At 34.6% G+C, this 20728-nt stretch overlaps 1 protein-coding gene across 1 annotated transcript in view; it reads left to right on the plus strand.

The window, feature by feature from the left end:
* The first annotated feature begins 537 nt into the window (after positions 1-537).
* LOC136987566 (uncharacterized) overlaps positions 538-20728 on the plus strand; it is a 34638-nt gene continuing 14447 nt past the window's right edge. Inside the window, exons 1-4 of the mRNA XM_067285316.1 lie at positions 538-1701; positions 7038-7187; positions 9802-9879; positions 10083-10205. Coding sequence (XP_067141417.1) covers positions 763-1701; positions 7038-7187; positions 9802-9879; positions 10083-10205 — 1290 coding nt within the window. The 5' untranslated portion in view covers positions 538-762. The remainder of the gene's footprint in view (positions 1702-7037; positions 7188-9801; positions 9880-10082; positions 10206-20728) is intronic.

Raw genomic sequence — 20728 nt, forward strand, 5'->3', positions numbered from 1 at the left:
TTGCATTTCATTGGTCATTGATTCGTAATTAGGAGAGTACGATGATATTCCTGCTCGTAAGCAATTGTCAAGGTGTTCGTCTGTAAGTCGTGATCTGTACTTTGATTTTATGATATTCAGAACGGACCGGTTTATTTCATTTCAGGTATGGGAAATTTGGTTGGTGAAGATTTGGCGGAGGGGAAAAAGAGATCGGTCGCATTTCGCTTTGTGCTCTTATCTGTGTTGGACGCCATTTCTATTTTTGAGTGGTTAATCATTAAAAATGAAAAAACTTTTACATAGCATTTTATTGAAAACCGAAATATTTTTATTTTTATCGTGGTCGCACAGCGGCGGGCACACGTAAAACGATCGGCGGGCGCTATGGTGCCCGCGGGCATAGGGTTGGGGACCACTGCTCTATTCTAACAAACTACTTTATACCCATAGCAGCCGCCATTATGTAGTTCGCGCTAATACCACTAGGTGTCAGATCTATCGTTGGCACAAGCGAATTATCTCTCATGTTCTGATTCCGCCCTCTGGTGCCGAAAGCGAAAGCTTATCGTTGTAAAGATGGCGTCCGATTTAAACGTGTGCTTTAGAGATTTGTTTATATTTTGTGTTTAGAAGATTTTCTGGAAAGAGAAGAGTACAGAGACGTATCGGAATTGCCTATCTCTCAAATAATGCTTTAATTAATCAAGAAAATTCTTTAATATTTTATATTGTATCTTAAAGAATGCATTTAAATCATGTTCCTGTTTTAACACATCAAAAATGCTACAAAGTTTATATTATTTTTGTGGAAAGTTGTTCATTTGGAAAGCTGATAGTGAAGAAATTATAATTAAAAAAATCTGTAGAGAGGAATGTGAATTCAGCTTTAAAGAAGAAGAAATTTTAACTTTTCCCATTAAAAACTGTGTAAAATGTGGAATGATAGCTGCTGGGAAATGTTTGAAAAATTTATATGTAATTACTGAAAGTTATACAGACTTATTTGAAATAAATATCTACAGAATTGATAGAATAAATGAAAAATGGCAAATGAATGTCGTCGGAACTTTTCGGACCGAGCGCTCGGTATACGAAAATATTTACGTCTCCGACGGACCTTTATTGCTATGGACTGAAAATAATCGTCTGAAAATATTTAAGTGTGAGCCAAATAACACAGTTTCTGCTAATTCTTGTCTTATACGAGTTGTTCCTTGTCGACAAAATGTAGAAACACTTTTACAAGTCTCCGACGTTGACATAAACGGTGAAATTAAGTCCGTAAATGGTGCATTATTATTATGTTGGAAGTGCGAGAATGAAATTTCTATTGGATTTCTAGTCTGTTCGTCGAACGAATTTAAACCTGTTCGTGTGTTACCCATAGATTGTTTTGTTCCCAAAATTTATAAATCTATTATTTCTGCAATTAACATAACTTTAATTGTAAAAAATCAAGATGGCCATTGTTTGTGGGATTTGCATGATGATTCCAGTTTTAATTGGTTTTCAAATTGCTCAATAATCTGTACGGAGAAGAAACAGTTCATTTTATTCATTAATGGTGCTATAAAATATAGTTGCAATATACCGTATTCAGATATTATTGATATTTTCAAATTTGATTACTGTTTGAATTTATTTCAAACATTTTATATTTTACAGTCATTAAAAGGATCGTGTGCTATCACAAAATGTGATCATTTAGGATTACTTAAGGTATGTTATAAGTTTAAAGTATTTCTTTTGACAACTTCTGCATAGAATTTAATGGTAAAATTGCAGCTCTGAAAGAGGCAGTTGGGATCTTATTAGAGCTGTAGACCATGTTCATAGGAGTAAAAAAGTCAAAGGAACCAATGGTCTATATGCAACCCTTTGTGAGATATCATTTACCAAAATCGGCCTATCTGGAATTTTGAAGACTGAAAAATGGGTAAAATTTAAAAATTAAGAAATATTCGGAACTATTTCTCAAAATAATGCTAAAAATTAACTTTTTTCCACTTTACTGGACAAGATTAAAAGCTCATAAAACACAATAAAGGCTATTGCACCAACTACTACTGGGGCACGATCAGAGTTATGTTGCATTCCATTAAGCCTATGACATGTTTAACAAATAACCTGAACCTATAGGCAAGCGCCAAATCCGACAGAGGGCACTCAAGATGGCTGCCGAAACAGGTAAGGAACCGACCATGTGTTTGTTCAATGCCTGAGCCGATTCAGTTTCCATCGGTGACGACTACTGCGATGATCAAATGGAGAACAAATCATTGAATTTATAAAGTAAATAATTAATAAAAAGTACATGGCTGGCGTTATTTACATTTAATAAATATATAAAAATATAAATATGACTATACAAAGATAAAACTTGCTTTTGAAAGACAGAAGCAAAGTTTTATCTTTGTATAGTCGTATTTATGTTTTTATATATTTATTAAATACATTGAATTTATGTCAAATTCTAGACTGTATCGGTGACAGGAAACGTTGTCTTGTAGAAGGTGAAGCCGTTTTGGATGCTGGACACGTCGTATTTTGTGAATTAAACTCTAACAACAACACTGAAAGTTCATGTTGCTGCTTTAGTGTTGCAATCTCAGATATTGTCGTTTTAATACATCTCAATTACGGGGAGAATGCACGTGCAAAGCGGGGCTGTCTGGTTTTCGTAAACATGTGATAGCCGAACATAATACTAAAATGAAAACAAAAAACGTAAATTAACTTATATTTTCAATTAAGAATATTTTTTAAAAATTTGACTGGAAAGTTATCTCGACATATGTATATGAAGATAGAAAATTTACCTATTTTCTTTCCGATCTGCGTACAAAAACAATTTTTCGACAGGCATGTCCATTTACAAAAAAAAAATTAGACATTTTTTTTCTTTTTATGTGGACGGCTTCAGATTTTCAAGAGAATAATTTTCAAACTTGAATAGGAATCATTACCGCTACGTCATGACTACATAAGAATTATTATTTAAAAATAAAATAAAAGACTATCGTGTGTAGAATTAAAACACTTCTCACCTGTTACACATTGACAGGTGAGAAGTGTTTAAATATTTTAAGCAGTATACACCATGTTCTAATATAAAAACATAACTATTATGATAAATAAAACTATGTTCAGTGTTGTTGTTAGAGTTTAATCCACAAAATACGATGTGTCCAGCATTCAAAACGGTTTCACCTTCTACAAGACAACATATCCTGTCAGTTTCTTATCTGTTTCGGCAGCCATTTTGAGCGCCCTCTGTCGGATTTGGCACTTGCCAATTGTAATATCTTATGAAGATGTCAGTTCCTTTAGCTTATTTTTGTTCCTGTGGAGATTCCAGCTGCCTTATTCAGAGCTACAATTTTACCAGTTTAATAGATGATTTGTGTATTATCTTCAAACCTTGGGAAATATATCCAAGTCCAAAGAAAATGTAATTATAATTAAATTATTTGAAAAATACAATATTATTCATCAACTGGGTTGCTAAGTGTAAGATATCAAGCTGGTTGCTATGGAAATTTCAGGTTAAAATGTAATCTAAATTAAGTCTTAAAATTTATAACAGATTATTTGAATTAAGATGCCATTCTCTAATAGTCATATTGATTGTCTTGTTGCAGATATAGTCTGTTTCAATGAGAAATATTCATTATATTTCTCCATAAAACTACATCTAGTGCAGTATCTGAATGCTACGGCATATACAGTTGGTGATTGGTTAACAAACATAATCCGTTTTGAGACTTTGTTCGCTATCTGGGGGATACTATAGATTACCACCTGTGGAATTTCGGGACTTTGGGTATCTATCTGAACTGAGGGGACTGAGACGAGTTCAACAATACCCTACTTTTGGACCGGAGACGAAAAATAAGAAAGTTATCATAGTTTTTACGTTATCATACTAATAAACTATAAACACCGGGTTGTAAACATAACTCTATCACAAACCTCGAATGGCACGCGATTTGAAGTAATAAGTATTCGATTGGTCGAAAACCGTTTTGAAGAGAATTTAGGCTTGAGAATGGACCCAGAGTGGAGGTCGAAAACATTCACCGTAGAAAATTAAATAGACTTTCACCGGTTATAAGGTTTATGATAGAGTTATGTTAACATACTTTTTTAATGCTTTCATGCAGACGGCACCGTAGTTGCTAGTGCTGCCATCTCGCAGTAAAGTCTGCAGAACAAATTAAAAAAAAGCACTCTGAAAGGCAAGAAATTGCACAAACAGTCGAATGCCACTTTTTTTTTTTTTTTTTTTTTTTTTTGTTCAAGAACTACCATGAATCAATAACTAGTGACGTTAAACAATCGGCGGCCTGTCGGCGGCTCTCTCCCCGGGGGGAGTCCATCAGGAGCATGAACAGTTGAACGCCAGTTCCATTTTTTCCTTTCGTTCAAGCATTGCGACTCCCGATTGCGATAGTGCGGTCAGCTTGTAGTACTAGCCAATCGCGAGCGATAGCGAGACTGAGGAGGTTGACGAGCACGAGGGTGTGCACAAAGGACTTAACTCGAACTGTAGACGATCAGTGTGCTCATGGATTAACATCTGCCTTTGTTGAAGGTATATATGGCTGACTTGCCGGACTGCCTGTTAAACACACGATAGGCTTAGCGGAGACAGCGACGCGACTCCCAATCATCGTGTGATCGCTGAAAAAAGTATGATAACTTTCTTATTTTTTGCCTCCGGCCAAAAAGTAGGGTATTGTTGAACTCGTCTCAGTCCTCTGAGTTCAAATATATGCTCAAAGTCCCGAAATTCCATAGGTGGTAATCTATAGTACACCCGCTATCAGAATTGTTCATTAACCAATTATCAATTTACCATAGGTTTTTATGGAAATTTGATTAATTCATTGTGGAGACCCTAAAAAATAAAAAATATATACTTTCTTACTACGTTTATTTATATGTAATAATAAAAATACATATATACACAGTCTTGTATTTTTATTAGTCATGTTTTTTCCATTTGTGGGAGTTAAAGAATCTGTCTAATGTCGATTGCTTTTCTCTCTTCTTCAGGATTTTTCAGGAATAATTAATAGCATTGTAATTGTAGAGATCCCTAAGCCTATTAACCTCAATCTGGTTTGGATGCCATTCTAAGACCGTCATTCTGATATTCTCCCATTTCTTCAAAAAATCTTTAATAGCAGATATCAAGATTAATTCTCTTTTTCAGAAGAAAAACATATCTTGCTGAGTTTTTTGGTGTTCTTCATTCAAGAGTTCTTGACATTCTTCTGTTGTCAGATTAGTTTCCATTATCAGCTCTTCAATGTTCTTTATTTCTCTGATGTGATTTTTGTTACACCTTTAGCTGCTTGAATCGTCTTGATTATACTGTATCTTTCTTAGATAAGATTGAAGTGCACCCTACTGTAGACTTGTTCAAGCCATACTGCCCAGCAACATCAGACATCTTCTGACCACTCTCTCCTTTGTTATTATACTGTCACTTTTCGAAAAACCAACACAAAACTTAATGAGTGTCTGCCCGACAGTCTCGCAAATACTATAAAAGAATTGTTTCTGTCAGAAAAAATAAAAGGCTGGAATTACAAGGGAGAGTTTCAAAGTTCAGAGGAATACTGTCTAATCAGTATATACTGGGTTGAGCGTCAATGTCAATGTCTCCCGTGTTTCAAAAAGTTTTGAATTGTTGTCCGAAGGCAAGAGAAGATCAATTAGTATTCATTATTTTATGTCACTTCTTGTGTTTGTTCTGTGAGGTGTTTGTTGTCCGAACATAAAAATCTTTTGCGAAAGTGTTCATTATCTGATTTGTTCATAGTCCAAACTGTTCGTTAACCCATAACCCAATGTATTCCATATAGTTATGGACTTGTTCACATCTAATTTATATTCTTTTTGTGTTATGTCTCACCACTTTTTCATTTTATATTCTATTAACCTAACTTAACATGTATCTATATGTATCTGTTTCATATGCTCAAGTTTTTTAATAATTGCTTTCATAAGAGACTATGTCTCCACATGATCCACATACATTGCATGATACTATGTCTGTACTGATTGTAAATATTGGTCAGTAAAGATATACCATCCCAATTCTTCTCATTCTTAAATTTAGGTTTATATCCACCCAGTACTGTTCTACATTTCTACAGATTGCTTCCAATTTTCATTCAATCAACATCCAAGCATTTTTTTTAAAACTCTCATACCACATACCTATTTCCTGTATTGCTTGATTGTTGATAATTATGTATTTTGTTTTTGGTATTTATCTTTATTCATACGTATAGCTATACTTGGCATCACACTGTATAGTTCAGTAGCATTATCTACAGTGAATTACTGTTGAAAATTAATACACTTTAATTATGTAGATTAATGTTGAAGTAAGTATTAGTGGAATATGTATATGTGCATGGGGGTATTGTTATATAGGGGTATGGAGGGATGGGTTACTTCTCCAGAAGTCGAATATAATGATTTCAGTTGGGAAATTATCAAATGATACAGTCACAAGCTATTACAGGTTGGCCACACAGACATGTATATGTAACTTTAAATAAATATAATATTTAATGTAAGTGGTTTCTAAACATTCAAATTGTCTTATTAATTTATTAATTGGCATTAAAAATTTAAACTCAGTAACTCATTAGCTTATATAGACATGTAGCCATATTATTTTAAAACTTTTAAACCCTTTGCTACTGTTATTTTAAATACAGATTAAAATCTGCAAATATCAGGAATTTTGGTTACTGAGTAATTTTGGTTACTGGTTACAGTTTTTGTCATACACCCCTCCCATCTAATGACTTAACGATGTCACTATATTTATGATTATAGAAGAAATATTTAAATTTCAAAGAATTTGTAAATAGAATAGCTAAAGAGCATGAAAAAATAATTAAATAGTTTTAGATTAATTATTGTTTAAGATAAGTTTTTTCATAAGGTAATTATTTTTCCAAGATTATAAATATTTTACTTATATTAATGTCAAGACATATCTTTTTATTTTTAATTGTTTTCATTTATAGATCCATTGTTATTGGGATGATTCATTGACTGTCCTTTCGGGTGATTTTTGTCAAAGAGGATCACTTCAGTTAATGATTTTTACAAATTTTGAGCCAGAATTAATTACTGAGACTTGTATCATAACAGATATATTTACTGTATATTATCCAGTAAGTATGTTATAAAGTATTTTTAAAAATTAAAGGATAATTTCTCTATATTATTAATATGTTATAATGTGTCACAAAGATAATGTATAATTAATTACAACAAATAAAATAAAACAAGCAAATGTTTCCACACTGCTTTCTTTAGGAGTACAGAAAAATTCAAAAATATTATAATACTTCTGAACTAAAAAGCTCATCTTCAGAGGCAAAACAACAAAATTAAATGGAAACACTCATAATTCAAAAATAACACTTATAACTGAAAGTTTAAATACTGTGGCATTATGGCATTCCATGATAAAATTTACAAGCAAGAAAAGCAAACAATATGAAAATATGTGAATTTTTTCCTATTATTATTTGGCTTTTAATAAAGTTTTTCTTCAATCCAATGTAACTGTTACTTCTGTGATGGTGTTAAAGGGATAAATGGATAGACTTGAAAATGTATATTTTTGTAAATAGTCTCAACTTCAAATTTTAAATTAGAAGATATCCTGAGTCATCATGAAAAATATATGAAAATAACCAAAAAACAAGGACCGTCCCATTATAAGTTTAATGAAGGGTTCTTCCACATCTTCCACTGTGCCTCTGTTCTTACCACATGTTCATATTCTTATCTCATAGATACCATTTTCATGCAAAAGGAAAGGTTTCTGCATCATTATGCTTACTTTTTCTGTACTAATTCCTGCACAAATTTTAATTGATATTAATTTCAGTTTTCATTGTGATTTTGTATTCTGTTCATTACACCATCGTCCTGTTTTTAATCAGCTTTCTTTGATTTATTCTAATTGAAGTATATTAATTTTATTTTTTTTTTAAATAGTTGTTTAACTCTAAAGTTGTGATATGTATATGTTTTTTTAAATTAAATATGCCTAGTTTGGAACATTGGCACAATAAGGTCCACCATTCCTGTCCTAGATCAATAATTTTCAACCTGAATAGACCCAAAATTTTTTTATGAAGTGATAACTTCAATCATGTATTACATTTATTTAATTTAGGTGATTTCAACAAATTCATTGACTTTTTAATAGTACAGTAGAGCGTCATTTATCCGAAAGCTTTCCAGTCGGACTGTGTCGTGCTGAATTGAACGTTTTTGATACTAGATTAACTTCTAAAGTATAATTTTTTGTTTTTATATTTTTCAATATATTCATTTTGTTTGTATAAAATAAAGAAATAATTTTTAACGATAAAATAGCCTTGATTATTATTATAAAAATTTTCGTTAGGCTTAAAATCGACGAAAATTCAACACCAAGTGACGCAACGGAGAAAAATTTCAACATCGGATAGGTTAATATATTTTTTTGTACATAATCGGTTATCTGAAAAATCAGTTATCCGAACAACCCCAGTCCCCAATTGATTCGGATAAACGACGCTCTACTGTAATAACATTACAATAAACATTAACTTAAAATTTATAAATTCTATTTCTAATTTAATTCTATACAAATATGTGGCATCTGTACACACAAATACTGTCATAAGAGGACAGTAGAGACAAAGAGGAATGAGGGATGCATGCATGAGAGAATGCAAATGGAGAACAAAAAGAAGTTTGACACAAAATGAGGATGGAGTTATAGTCAGCTTAGACTGACTGGAACAAAAGGCACTTTGATGCCTTTTGTTCAAGTTGGTCCAAGGTCTATACGAAAAGAAAATAGTATTCTCTTTAAATGCATTTATACAAGTAGAATACACTGAATATATTACAATTGTCAAGCATTTTCTATAGTCTTCAAATTTAGTAAAATGTTTTATAAACAATTGAATAACCATAACCAAAAATTAGTGTTTCTGTTCTTAGAGATTTTTAACGAGTTTCTCTATTTTCACTTTTTTAATATTATTTATAGATTAATTTGAATATAATATATATATATATAATATATATATATCATAAGTTGTAATGAGGATTATTTATTCATCATGCTGTCATTCATTAACCAACAAATCTTTCCTTCTATGTCACAATGATAGGCTTCAAGTTGTTCATTTTGCATGGATTGAAACATAACTGCTCTCATTTTAAATACTTGACATAAGAAATAACATAATAAAATTTACAAGATAATGGATGTGATGATAGAGAGGTGGTAGATACAGAATTATAAACAATGATAATCAATACACGTCTACTTGAATCTAGTTCACATACAAAATTACATTTACAAAATTAGAAACTATAAAAGATAAATTGCACATACTGAAGTTAATATGAATAGAATTTGTACAAGTGAGTTTATTCTAATATTTAGTTTGGAATTATTTCAGTCTAAACTAAGCAATTTAATTTGAAACTTTGATGATAAATGCCATCATTTTCCTATGTAAACAAATCAGTGTTGTTAAAATTAATAACAGGAATTAAAAAATGTTTATTTAAAATTAAAATCAACAAATTGAAATTACTTAAAATTAATCTTTTTACAAATAATTTAGAAAATTCAAATTTTGAATCATTTTAAAATATTTTAATGCATTTTTAGTATTTATTTTTAAAATAATAACACAAATTGAATCCAATTTATTAATATACAAGAGGAATTATGAATTAATTACATTGAATTTCTTTTTTGATTTAAAGAGACATATAGAAAGTTTGGAAAGATTACAAGAACCTGAATGTTCTTATGCTCTGGAAGGAATGAAAAGAAGACTTAAGGTAAATTACTTTTATTTAAGTAAAATATGTTTTTATGAAATTAGTTTCAACATTTCATAAAAACAGTTTAGTTATTTCTCTTATTTTTATGTTGAAATTGTTTTATGTATCATATGTTAATACTAAATTTTTTTTATATTAATATATTAGTAATTTTTTAAAAATAATTTATAAATTCTTTTACTATTTAAATAATTATTTAGGCAGGCAAAACGACATTATCTGAAATCCACGGCAAACAGATTGATCTACAAAGAACAATGGAAAAAGTGTTTAACACATTAGAAAGTAACAATTTGTCTGATGAAGGACAGAAAATAATTGATGTAAGTATTCTTAAATATTTAAATACATTCTAGTCTGCATAAGTCGACACCCCAAGGGGGAGTGGAAATGTGTAGAGTTATCCAATGTGACGACTAAAGCAAAGTTGGAAAAAAACCACAAATCTACAATTAATAAAAATACAGTAGTACATTACACAGTAGTATAGGCTTACAATACATTGTGTCCTCCATTTACAATTACTCTGTAGATGAAAAACTGAAAAATTCATTTAGTGTTGTTTGTTTTGAGCACTTAACTGTCTCGACTTTCTTTTTCAACCATCACGAACGCCTTGAAAACATCATCTTCACAATTGTCAATTGTTGGCAAGTAACGTCTAAGGATTCTTAATGCCTCTAGCGTGAGAAAATGCAAAATTGGATTCTGGTGTGACATTGATGTAGATTGTATATTTTCTTTTTGTGTATCTGTTATTATTTTATACATAAAGATACATAAAATGTTAAGGCATTTTTATTAATATGTGTACATATATATATATATATTATATATATTAATATATTATTAAATATATTAATTATATATTAATAAATAAATCGACTCCCCCTCCAGAAAAAAATGAGTTCGCACCACACGTGCGGAGTGAATTCATTTTTTCGGGAGGGGGTGATGACTTATCAGAGTGAGGGACAGCAAAAGTATGTCGACTTAGCCAGTGGTGACGAGTTAAACGATGTCGAGTAAACCAGAGTTTTTTAACATTAATGCCTATGTAAGTTGGCCTGGACCACAGAAAACTGACTACTAAACCCAGTGTTTTTCAAACTTTTTCATTGAGTGGCACCCCTGATTGAAAAATAAAAAATCGCGGCACCCTTGACTGGCGGCAGATCTAGAATCTGAAAAGGGGGGCAGATGAATCTTTTGCAAAAACGAATATTATGCGCAATGCTGGGGTGGGGTCCAGGGAGGGGACACCTTGACAGTTTTAAGTAACATTTTAATGCAAAAACAGTATTTCTACATGTTCAAAATCAAAATTTAAGTCCTTTGAATTTTGTCGAAATACTGACAATGAGTTATCTTGAACTACACTTAAGTAAATTTCGAAGAAAATGCCTAAAGGTGTTAAACTTTATGGCACCCCAATTGTGGCGCCATGACACCCCGGTTGAAAAACACTGACTTAACCGATGGTGTCGAGTTATCTGGGTGTCGACTTATGCGGACTTGACTGTATTTGAATTTTTATATAAAGAAATCTATAATATGAAGAATTTTCATAATACACAGTTTTAATATATTACTTCTGTTAAGAATTTGAGCTCAGTTCAGATTTATATTGATTCCTTTACAATGAACAAAATGTTGGTTATAGTGTGGCATAGTTGTGGTAGAAATGATACCAATGTCAAATAGCAACTAAATTTATTAACATACTGGTAATAATTAAGCTGATGGATATTAAATATTCAATATAATATACATAAATTGTATTGTTGGGCTTGTCAGTTGGTGTTGATGAATACTCTCACTGTCAACAGAAACAAGTAGGTATTGGTTTGTAGTCAAGATGACAAGAACAAAGAGAAGTCAAATTTTATGGCTCTGTTTTTGCAAGTAATGATCAACAATTATATTCTCAAAACAGAGATACTTTCAGGCTATATGTTGATGTTTTTGTGGGAGCATGATCTTAACAGATTTTTTTTTATCTGTCAGCACATTATTTACTATAAAACAAACTATTCATTAAAAAATTTTTTCTAGGTCAAAATTACTGTAGAGTTGAACTTTGGTGTAAAAATAATTACATGCTCTATATTCACAGTGGCCAAACTGTAGCTTATTAGCTGAAAGTAGTTCATCTAGACCAGGGGTTCTCAAAGTGGGCGATACCGCCCCCCTGTGGGTGGTGAGTAAATCTAGGGGGCACTGGAGGCAGGGTACGGAACAGTAACCAAAGGCAAAAGTTGGGGTCACTGATGGGTTAGGGGGCGTTGGGTATAACTTTATGGAACAAAGGGGGTGGTGGATCAGAAAAGTTTGAGAACCAATGATCTAGACCCTTACTGTAACTCACATAACCCTACTTATACAATTTCTTTTTATAAACTTAAACTCTATATATATACACATAATACTGTTCTAATAGAAAATGCAGCTCTCATGTATTTCTGATAAGCATCATAAGGTTCCTATTGTGACAAGGTATTCCTATTCCATCTCTATATATTTGAAGAAAACTATAAAGATTATAGACATTTTAAAATTTTATTAATAATTACTTTTTGGGTTAATGTTTTTCTACTTTCTATTCTAAAAACTTTAATTTTTAAAAAATATTTTAAATTCAAATTTGAATTACAAAGGTTATACAAACATAAGTTCGAGTCCTTATTTCTTCATTTTCTTCCCTTTATTCCGATCAGGAACCACCATGCAACTTGCAACTTGAAGTCAAAAAAACTTCTAAAATTAACGAGCAAAACACTATTAGACGACATACAACACAATTAAAAATGATCTTCGGCGCCGACCTGTCTTTATAGGCTACGGCGTCTACAAAGCATTAAAAACTGTTAGTCTTCCACAATAGTATCCGTGTTATATAATTGCTTTTAGTTGCGGGCCCTCTGGCGGATTCGAGTAGTCTCAAAAAATTTGTATAACCTTTGTAATTCAAATTTGAATTTAACTTTAATTCCCGAGTTTTGTACGGAAATATTTTAAAATTGATGGATAAAATTTTAAATATTGTCTTTCAAATGAAAATTACAATTCAAGAACTTAATATATTTGAAAAATTACATATGTTTGAATAGTTTATTTTAATGATGGATTCACAGAGATTATTCTCATAAATTGAAATCTGTAAAATTGCTTATTTCAGTTAAATCAGTGTTTCTCAACGGGGCGATATCGCCCACAGGTGGGCGATTTTTCCATGTTGGGGGGGTGATTAGTAACAATTTATATTTTGGGGGGCGAAAAACAATTTTTGAGAGGCAATATAGTAAAACATTATATTAAGAATAATTAGATATTTTATTCATTATATCGTACAATAATTAAACAAATAGCGTTCCTATAATCCTTCTTTCTTCCACTTTTAACCCTTTTCTGTCACATGGCAGGAATTATAATATTCAGGAGTCCTGATTAGCCAATTGACAAAATTTTTTTTTGAAGTGAAGGGGGCGATACTATGTAACGGTTTTATCGAAGGGGGCGATGATTCGTTAGAGGTTGAGAAACACTGAGTTAAATTCTTGTAATTTCTAATGTTTAATGCTAAAATGCTGTTATAATCAGTTCACATTTTTCACGTTAGGCATACAAATGTGAATGTCCTCAAACTATTTTTAAAATAAGTCTCACTTGAATCAATAACCAGCATGAATTACGATTAACTCTTGAATAACAAATGTTTTCATAACTCCTCCTGGGTTCTTCCTCGGGCTTTTCTTAATTCTGATTAAGCTGGATCTTCCAAAATTAATCATGAATATAAAATTCGAACGTAAAATCGAATGGTAAGACGAAGATTTCAATTAATGAGACCTTATGCGCATGTGTTTCTGTGACATGTTCAAACAAGATTGAATGTTAAATAATGTTGTCAAGAAACAACATGAATACAAAATTCGAAATTAAAATGAAAGCATAAGAGGATGAGTTTAAATAAAGAGAACTTCTGTGCATGCATTTCCCATGTCATCTTTAAATAATACTGAATATTAAATATCGTTGTCAAGTAAAGCCTGCTATTTCATTGAAAGATACATCTCCTCCCTAAAATTAACTTTTTCTTGACCCTTTGCTACACCTCCTTGTTTACATTTATTTTGTAAAATGGCTGAGGGCAATATAGGTCAGTCAAGGTCAGTCAGGTGATATTATTTTAAAAATTCACTAAAAATCAAATTATCATTATATTCATATGAAAAAAATCACATACATTTATTAATATCTTTAGTTTTAAATACCATATTTTTCAATACATTTTATTAGAAAAATTTATAAGAAAAACAATAATATATATCAGAACTGACATTTAAACTTGATAATTTGTAACTTTTTGTCAAAATTAACATTGTCTAGTTACCTAGTTTTTTGCTGGCACTGAGCCAGAAAGACGTAGAATATTGTTTTGTACAACTCCATATAACAATTATGCATGTACAGTATGTTTATTTGTTGTGAAATTATTGCACATTATATCAAACATTTGTTTGAAATCCAAACTTTATTCTGCTACCAACTAATATAATGAACTAATATAATTTATTCACTTCATATCAAACAAGAATATAAATTTTTGTAATAAAAATATGATTACCAGTAGTAATAGATGTAACATTTGCTGATATTTTAGATTAAAATAAAAATTAAAAATTAAAAAAAATATATAAAATATCAGAACTGAAGGTCACAACTTGAATATTTATAACACGTTGACTTATGATAGCTGAATAAACTTATTATAGTAATATTATTGCATGAATATGCTAAAAATAAAATAAAAACTTATCAGGAAATGAAAAATTAAGAAAAAAAAAGCAATAATTAAAATTTTTTAAGTCAACAAAACACCACCTGGACAAAAATATGTGAAACAGACAATAAACAAGATGCTGCCGTCAAGTGCTAACATCTATTGTTTATAAATTTTATAAAAATCGATTTTTAACAGGGTTTTGATAAATCGGTACCCTGGCCTATTTGCTTAACAATTGGGGGTGCAACAGATCAGTACCCCGGTCAAGAAAGAGTTAATGTACGAGGATCTGCTGCAGCAAGCCTTAAAAATCTCGACTGCCTCTAACCACTTGAATTGTTCCGGGTGTGGGATACTAAGGATGATTTGGGCTCCAGGAAAGTTTGCCATAATATCCAGGTCCATCACATTGGTGGAGAGTGCAGTGGTACTCCTACTATGCTGTATATTAGATTTATGCTCCTATATTCTTACCCCCATTGAACATTTAGTAGAGCCAATGTACACCATTTCCCTATCCCATCTGTTATCTCTGATAGGGATGCTATAAATGCCTGGTAGTCTGTCAGGGTTAGGGGTCTTTTCTTTTATGTATTATTATTATTATTATAAAGGTGATAGGAGGCATTACTCATAGGTATATCCTCGAAGGGGATGAAAAGAAATGAGAAGGAGTTAGTTTAAGAAAAAGTTGCTTTGGCAGAGGCCGAAAGGGGGTGAAGAGTTTGAAAAGAAGAGGAAGGGGAGGTCATGAGCCGCACCGAGTGTTTATTTAAAAAGCAATTATGTACATATTTACAAAACATGGACATTTTCCATGCGTACAGAAACTGCGGCTAACATTTGCCGAGTTGAGAAAATTATGATAATATTAATGAATAATATAATAAAAAAGTATACATAAAGACGCAGAGTGTGAGTCTGCGAAGAAATTAAATCGCGGGTCGAGTAATACAAAAAAAAAAAAGAAAAAAAAAAAAAAGAAAAAGAAAAATAAGATTAATACCAGTAACATAAAATAAAATGCATGCAAAATTTACAGTAAATATAAGGACACGTGACATTAGAGAGCTCGTAACAGTAGATGAGTACTAACAGAAATAAAGTGTAAACAGAATAAACGCGAGAAGTGCTAGGAGTTTAAACGTAAGTCCAGAGCTTTTGTGGCTTCGATAAAAGCCATGAGTTCCTTATAAGTGTTCTTATTGTGTACTAGTTCACTGAGTTCACATGGCCAGTTATGGCCTTCCTGTATGACCGTCCTGAATAGGTTATACCTCAGATGGTCGAACTTGCTGCACTTGAATATTAGATGTTCGTTGTCTTGAACAGACGTGTTGTCGCACTGGCAGTGGGGGGTGTCACTGTGGCCGAACCGGTGTAGATATCCTTGAAAGTTGCCATGATTGGTGAACAGCTGGCTGGTGATAAAGTTAACTGTGACGTAGTTTAGTTTTAGTCTGTTATGGATGTTCGGAAAAAAGCTGTAGGTGGTTCTGCCTGTATTACCTTCATCCCACAGGCGTTGCCAGATGCCAAAGGCCGTGTCTTGAATTAGGTGTTTTGTTGCTATTAAAGGAATGTCATCGTAGGCGAGTATAGATGAGTTGGAGGCCCCCTCTTTTGCAAGGCGGTCTGCTTCTTCATTTCCTATGACGCCGGCGTGGGATCGGGTCCATAGGAAAATGACCCTGTTGTTGCATTTGATCAATTCTTGGATGATGAGCCTCTGGAGATTGCCGCCACTTTTGTTGGTGTTGAGGCTAAGGAGAGCAGCACGACTATCAGAGCAGATGACAATGCGGCTGTTCCTGAGGTTGCGGGAGGTGTTGACGTACTGAAGGGCTCTGTAGATTGCATAAAGCTCGGCTTGCATTATAGTGCAGTGGCCGGCAAGGTGGAAGCTTTCACGGTGGATAAATGTATTGTTGTGGGTAGAGTAGTGGGCCAGGCCGGCTCCCACACCGTCCTTGGACCTAGAACCGTCAGTATAGACGATTTGAGTGGAGAAGGACGTGCCGAGGTCGTTGTTGATGTAGATGATGGGCTGCTTGGCCGGGTGAAGAGGTGATGGATAAAAAGTTTTAGTTCGGGTTTTACAATTTAGGTTAAAGAGCGAGTCCATATCAAGGTTTGGCAAGAGGCCAATGCGGAGGTAGTTGATGAAATCTTTCTTTTTTTGAGTGGTCATGTTGAGGTGGGTTAACCTCCACAAAGCCATGATGGCTTGGGCCCTGAGGAAGAGCGGAGGGAGACCAGTAATAACTTGCAGCGATGCCGTTGGTGATGTCCTATAAGCGCCGGATATGCGAAGTAAGCAGATTCGTTGGACTTTGTCAAGGGCGCGTTTGATATGAGCCCGGGAAGCAGCTGTTCCCCAGATCGGCGCTGCCATACAGGATAATAGGCTCTATGGCCTGCTTGTAAATGTGGATTAGGTTGTTAACATTAAGCCCCCAGTTTTTACCAGCTAGATAGCACAAAAGGTTCGCTAATTTGGCCGCTTTACTGCAGACATGGTCAATGTGATAATTCCATTTGAGGCCTTGATCTAGAATTAAGCCGAGATACTTTAGTTCGTTCGTGTGCTTGATTTTTATGCCGTTTATCTTTAAGGAGGGGGGTTTCTGTAGCTGGCGCCCCCGTGACATTAGCATACAGATTGACTTGTCTGTATTGATTGTAAGCTTGTTGTTGTCGCTCCAAGTGTGAATGACGTTTAAAAGTTTGTTAGCTTCCTCCTGAAGCTTTTCACTATTTCTGCCCGAGAGCATCAGAAGGGTGTCATCCGCATAGCCCTGAAGGACCCAGGGCACGCTGATGTTGCTTGGATTGATTCGAAGAAGCTCGTCATACATAATGTTCCATAGCCCTGGGCCCGACCTAGAGCCCTGCGGGCAGCCGCGCGTCATATTTTGTATAATCGGTGGGTCTAGGTCATAACTTCCTACAGACCTGTTGTTGAGATAGTCTTTCAGGATGTTATAAAGGTTGCTAGGGCATTTGTGCCGCTTGAGAGAGCTTAGAAGTGATGGCCACCAGAGTGAATTAAAAGCATTACTGTAATCAATAGAAACCATGAGCACATGGTGATTGATGTCCCAGGCCTTAGCGATGAATTGCATGGCATGATGTAGGGCGTGGTAGGTGGACTTTTTTGGGACGAAGCCGAACTGGTTATTATGGAGGAGGTTATTGCAGTAGAGGTAGTGGTTAATACGGTTGATTATGAGCCCGTCTAGGGCTTTGCCCAAGACTGGTAAAAGACTAATCGGCCTAAAGTCGGTCGCCTTATCTGGTGTTGCTTTGCCGACTTTAGGGATGAACTTGATTGCGGCGTTTTTCCAGGAGGTGGGGAATTGTTGGTTTTCAAGGCATTTGTTGTAAGTGTAAACAAAGGCGATAGGAACTGCTTCGTATGCCTTTTTAGCCATGAGGGGTGTAATCCCATCAACACCTGAGGCCTTCTTGTTGCGCATGGTGAAAATTGCTGCACGGACTTCGGCAAAAGTGAAAGGGACATCGTTGTTAGAGTTTGGATGAGTTAAGACACTATTCCTGATGCTAGTTTGAGTGTAGTTGTCTTTGCTGGAATCATCCAAAGGAAAATGTGTGTCGAGAAGGTGTTTATAGGCTTCTGAAAGCTCTGATGTAAATGTACCATCCTCCCTTTTGATATTAACAGGGATACTTGTAGCTTTTCTTGGCTTAAGCACCGTGTGATAGGGATCACTCCATGCGCTCTTATTGCCAATCTCGCTGCAGTACTTTTTCCATGCCTGCGTCCTCGCTGTGTTAATTTCGGTTTTATAGATGCGAAACTCTTCAAGGTAGTTTGTCTTTTTGATCTCTTTGAGCGTTGGGTTGTTTTCTCTTTTAAAAAGCCTATAAAGGCGCCTGACATTGCGTCTTCGTCTATTAAGCGTGTTGTTCCACCATGGTGCATTACTATGATTTATCTCTTTTATGGTGGTAGAGTAGTGGTAAGAGTTCAATATAGAAGTGGTTAATATGGTCGGCTAGCTCCTCAACGTTGGTAATGTCCGAGAGGATCCCCTGAATTGGGGTTGCCCAGAACTGCTTGAAGAGATCTTGAAAAGTGGTCCAGTTAGTCTTCCTGATTGTGATGTTGTTATTGATATTTATAGGGTTGCTGGTTTTAATGTAAGTCTTAATGTACCTATGGTCACTCAAGCTATTTTCTTCCAGAGTGCTACAATAGGTGACGAGCTTGTGGGCCTTGTCATTAGCTAGGCACAGATCGACCCAACTTTTCCCACGAGTGCAGAAGAAGGTCGGGAGTGGGCTGGTATTGCAGGAAACAATTTGGTTCCTTGACATATACTCGCAAATAGAAAAACCGCGGGGGTCTTCTTCTGGGCTGTGCCAGACTGGGGATTTTGCATTGAAATCCCCAGAAGTAACCCAGGGGAAAGCACTAATTTTGGGGTGTATGTACTGCATTTCATCAATCAGATGGTGTATGTCATCGTTTGGTGAACAGTAGACTGATGAGAGATAAAGGCGGTTATTGCCGTGAGTAAGCAGAACGGTAGTGATGTGATCGGTGCTGAGGTCTGGGCAGAAGTTGGCTATGATGTTTTTGCTGCAAATGAGTATTCCCGCTTTGATAGTGCTACAGAAGTTCTGAGGGGGGTGAACTCTCCATTTCCCAAACCGGACAATTGAGTTGTTGACAAGGTAGGGTTCCTGTATGAGAACGATGTCGGCTTTATGATCGTCCACCATTTTTTTAACGAACGAAGAAGCGGCCTTGGACCTCTGAGTGTTGATGGTGAGGAGTGTGAGACGGAAGTTGCACATAGCAGTTGAATGCATGCTTGGGCTACCGGTATGAGTCAGGGTGTTGATAGAAGGCTGAGTTTTAATGTTGGTTTGATTACACCCCATAATCAGTTTGTTGAATTCGTTGCGTTTTTATTTTTTGTAGAATAGTGCAATCCTGACTAAAAGCGTTATGATTTGCTGGAACCCTTTTGTTTGCAGTTACTTCTTTGTTGTAATTGTTGCAGTTAGTGCAGCAAGGGGTGCTGTGTCTCTTTGTGCACTCGTTGAATTTGTGCGACTTGGCACAGTGGCTACATCGAGTTAGTTCTTGGCAGTCCTTTGCTAGGTGATTAAAGCCGCAGCAGCGGTAGCATCTGGTGACCGGGATAAAGTCATCGGCCGCACCGTGGCCCAAGACAACGAGAGGTGACGGTTATTTATGATAAGGCTACGTATTGCTGGAGTAACCGATAACACCATGTGTCTGCAGTTTTCTTTTGTACGTCCCTTATTGAACACCGTACTAATGCGGCATTGTTGAGTGAAACTTTCTAAGGTGTGGCCCATCCATATGTTGTTTTGTTTATATAGAGTCTGTATTAGATATTGCTCTTCGACCGAATTTGGGACGTTTAAGAGAATGATTCGGGGTCTACGGCCCTCTGTAACATGGCATTTAACTTTTTCTTTAATTGAAGGGATGCCTTCTATAGCTTCCCTAAGTGTTTCTCCATCTTTATTATTTTGAACCCTTATACAGATCCCTTGGTTTTTAACTTTGTAAACTCGTTTGATGCTAATCCCCAACTCGTGTGGTTGGATGGCTTCTTTCAGAGTGTTGATTAATTTATCCGGGTTTTCGTTTGTATCTTGGTCTTCTGCTTTGGGGTACACCAAAACAGCGTGTGTCCCCCCACTGCCTTCCTGCTGTATCTTAGAAGATAGAGATCTAGTAATTGTTTTAGTGGTGTTACTTTGCTTAGCTCCTGAGCTGACGATATCTGCGTAGGTTTTGGAGACAGTAGCTGGTGTTAAAATTTGAGAAGTTTTGGATCTCAGTTCTTTGAGCATTCCATACATCTGATGAATAGCTGCGAACATTCGTGCAGCTCGTTTCCTGACTTCAGCCCTTTCGTGTTTTCGCACAGTGGAGTTGGTGGACTCTGGGACAAGCTCCATGATCCTCCCTAGACTAACATTAGCTTCCTTGAGAATATCTTCATCAGAATCCCAGGTACAGGGTGTGTCTTCTTCATTTTCACTATCTGCCGA

This window comes from Centruroides vittatus, unplaced genomic scaffold, assembly GCF_030686945.1.
Source record: "Centruroides vittatus isolate TY-2023 unplaced genomic scaffold, ASM3068694v2 scaffold_2520, whole genome shotgun sequence".
NCBI classification, from domain to species: Eukaryota; Metazoa; Arthropoda; class Arachnida; order Scorpiones; family Buthidae; genus Centruroides; species Centruroides vittatus.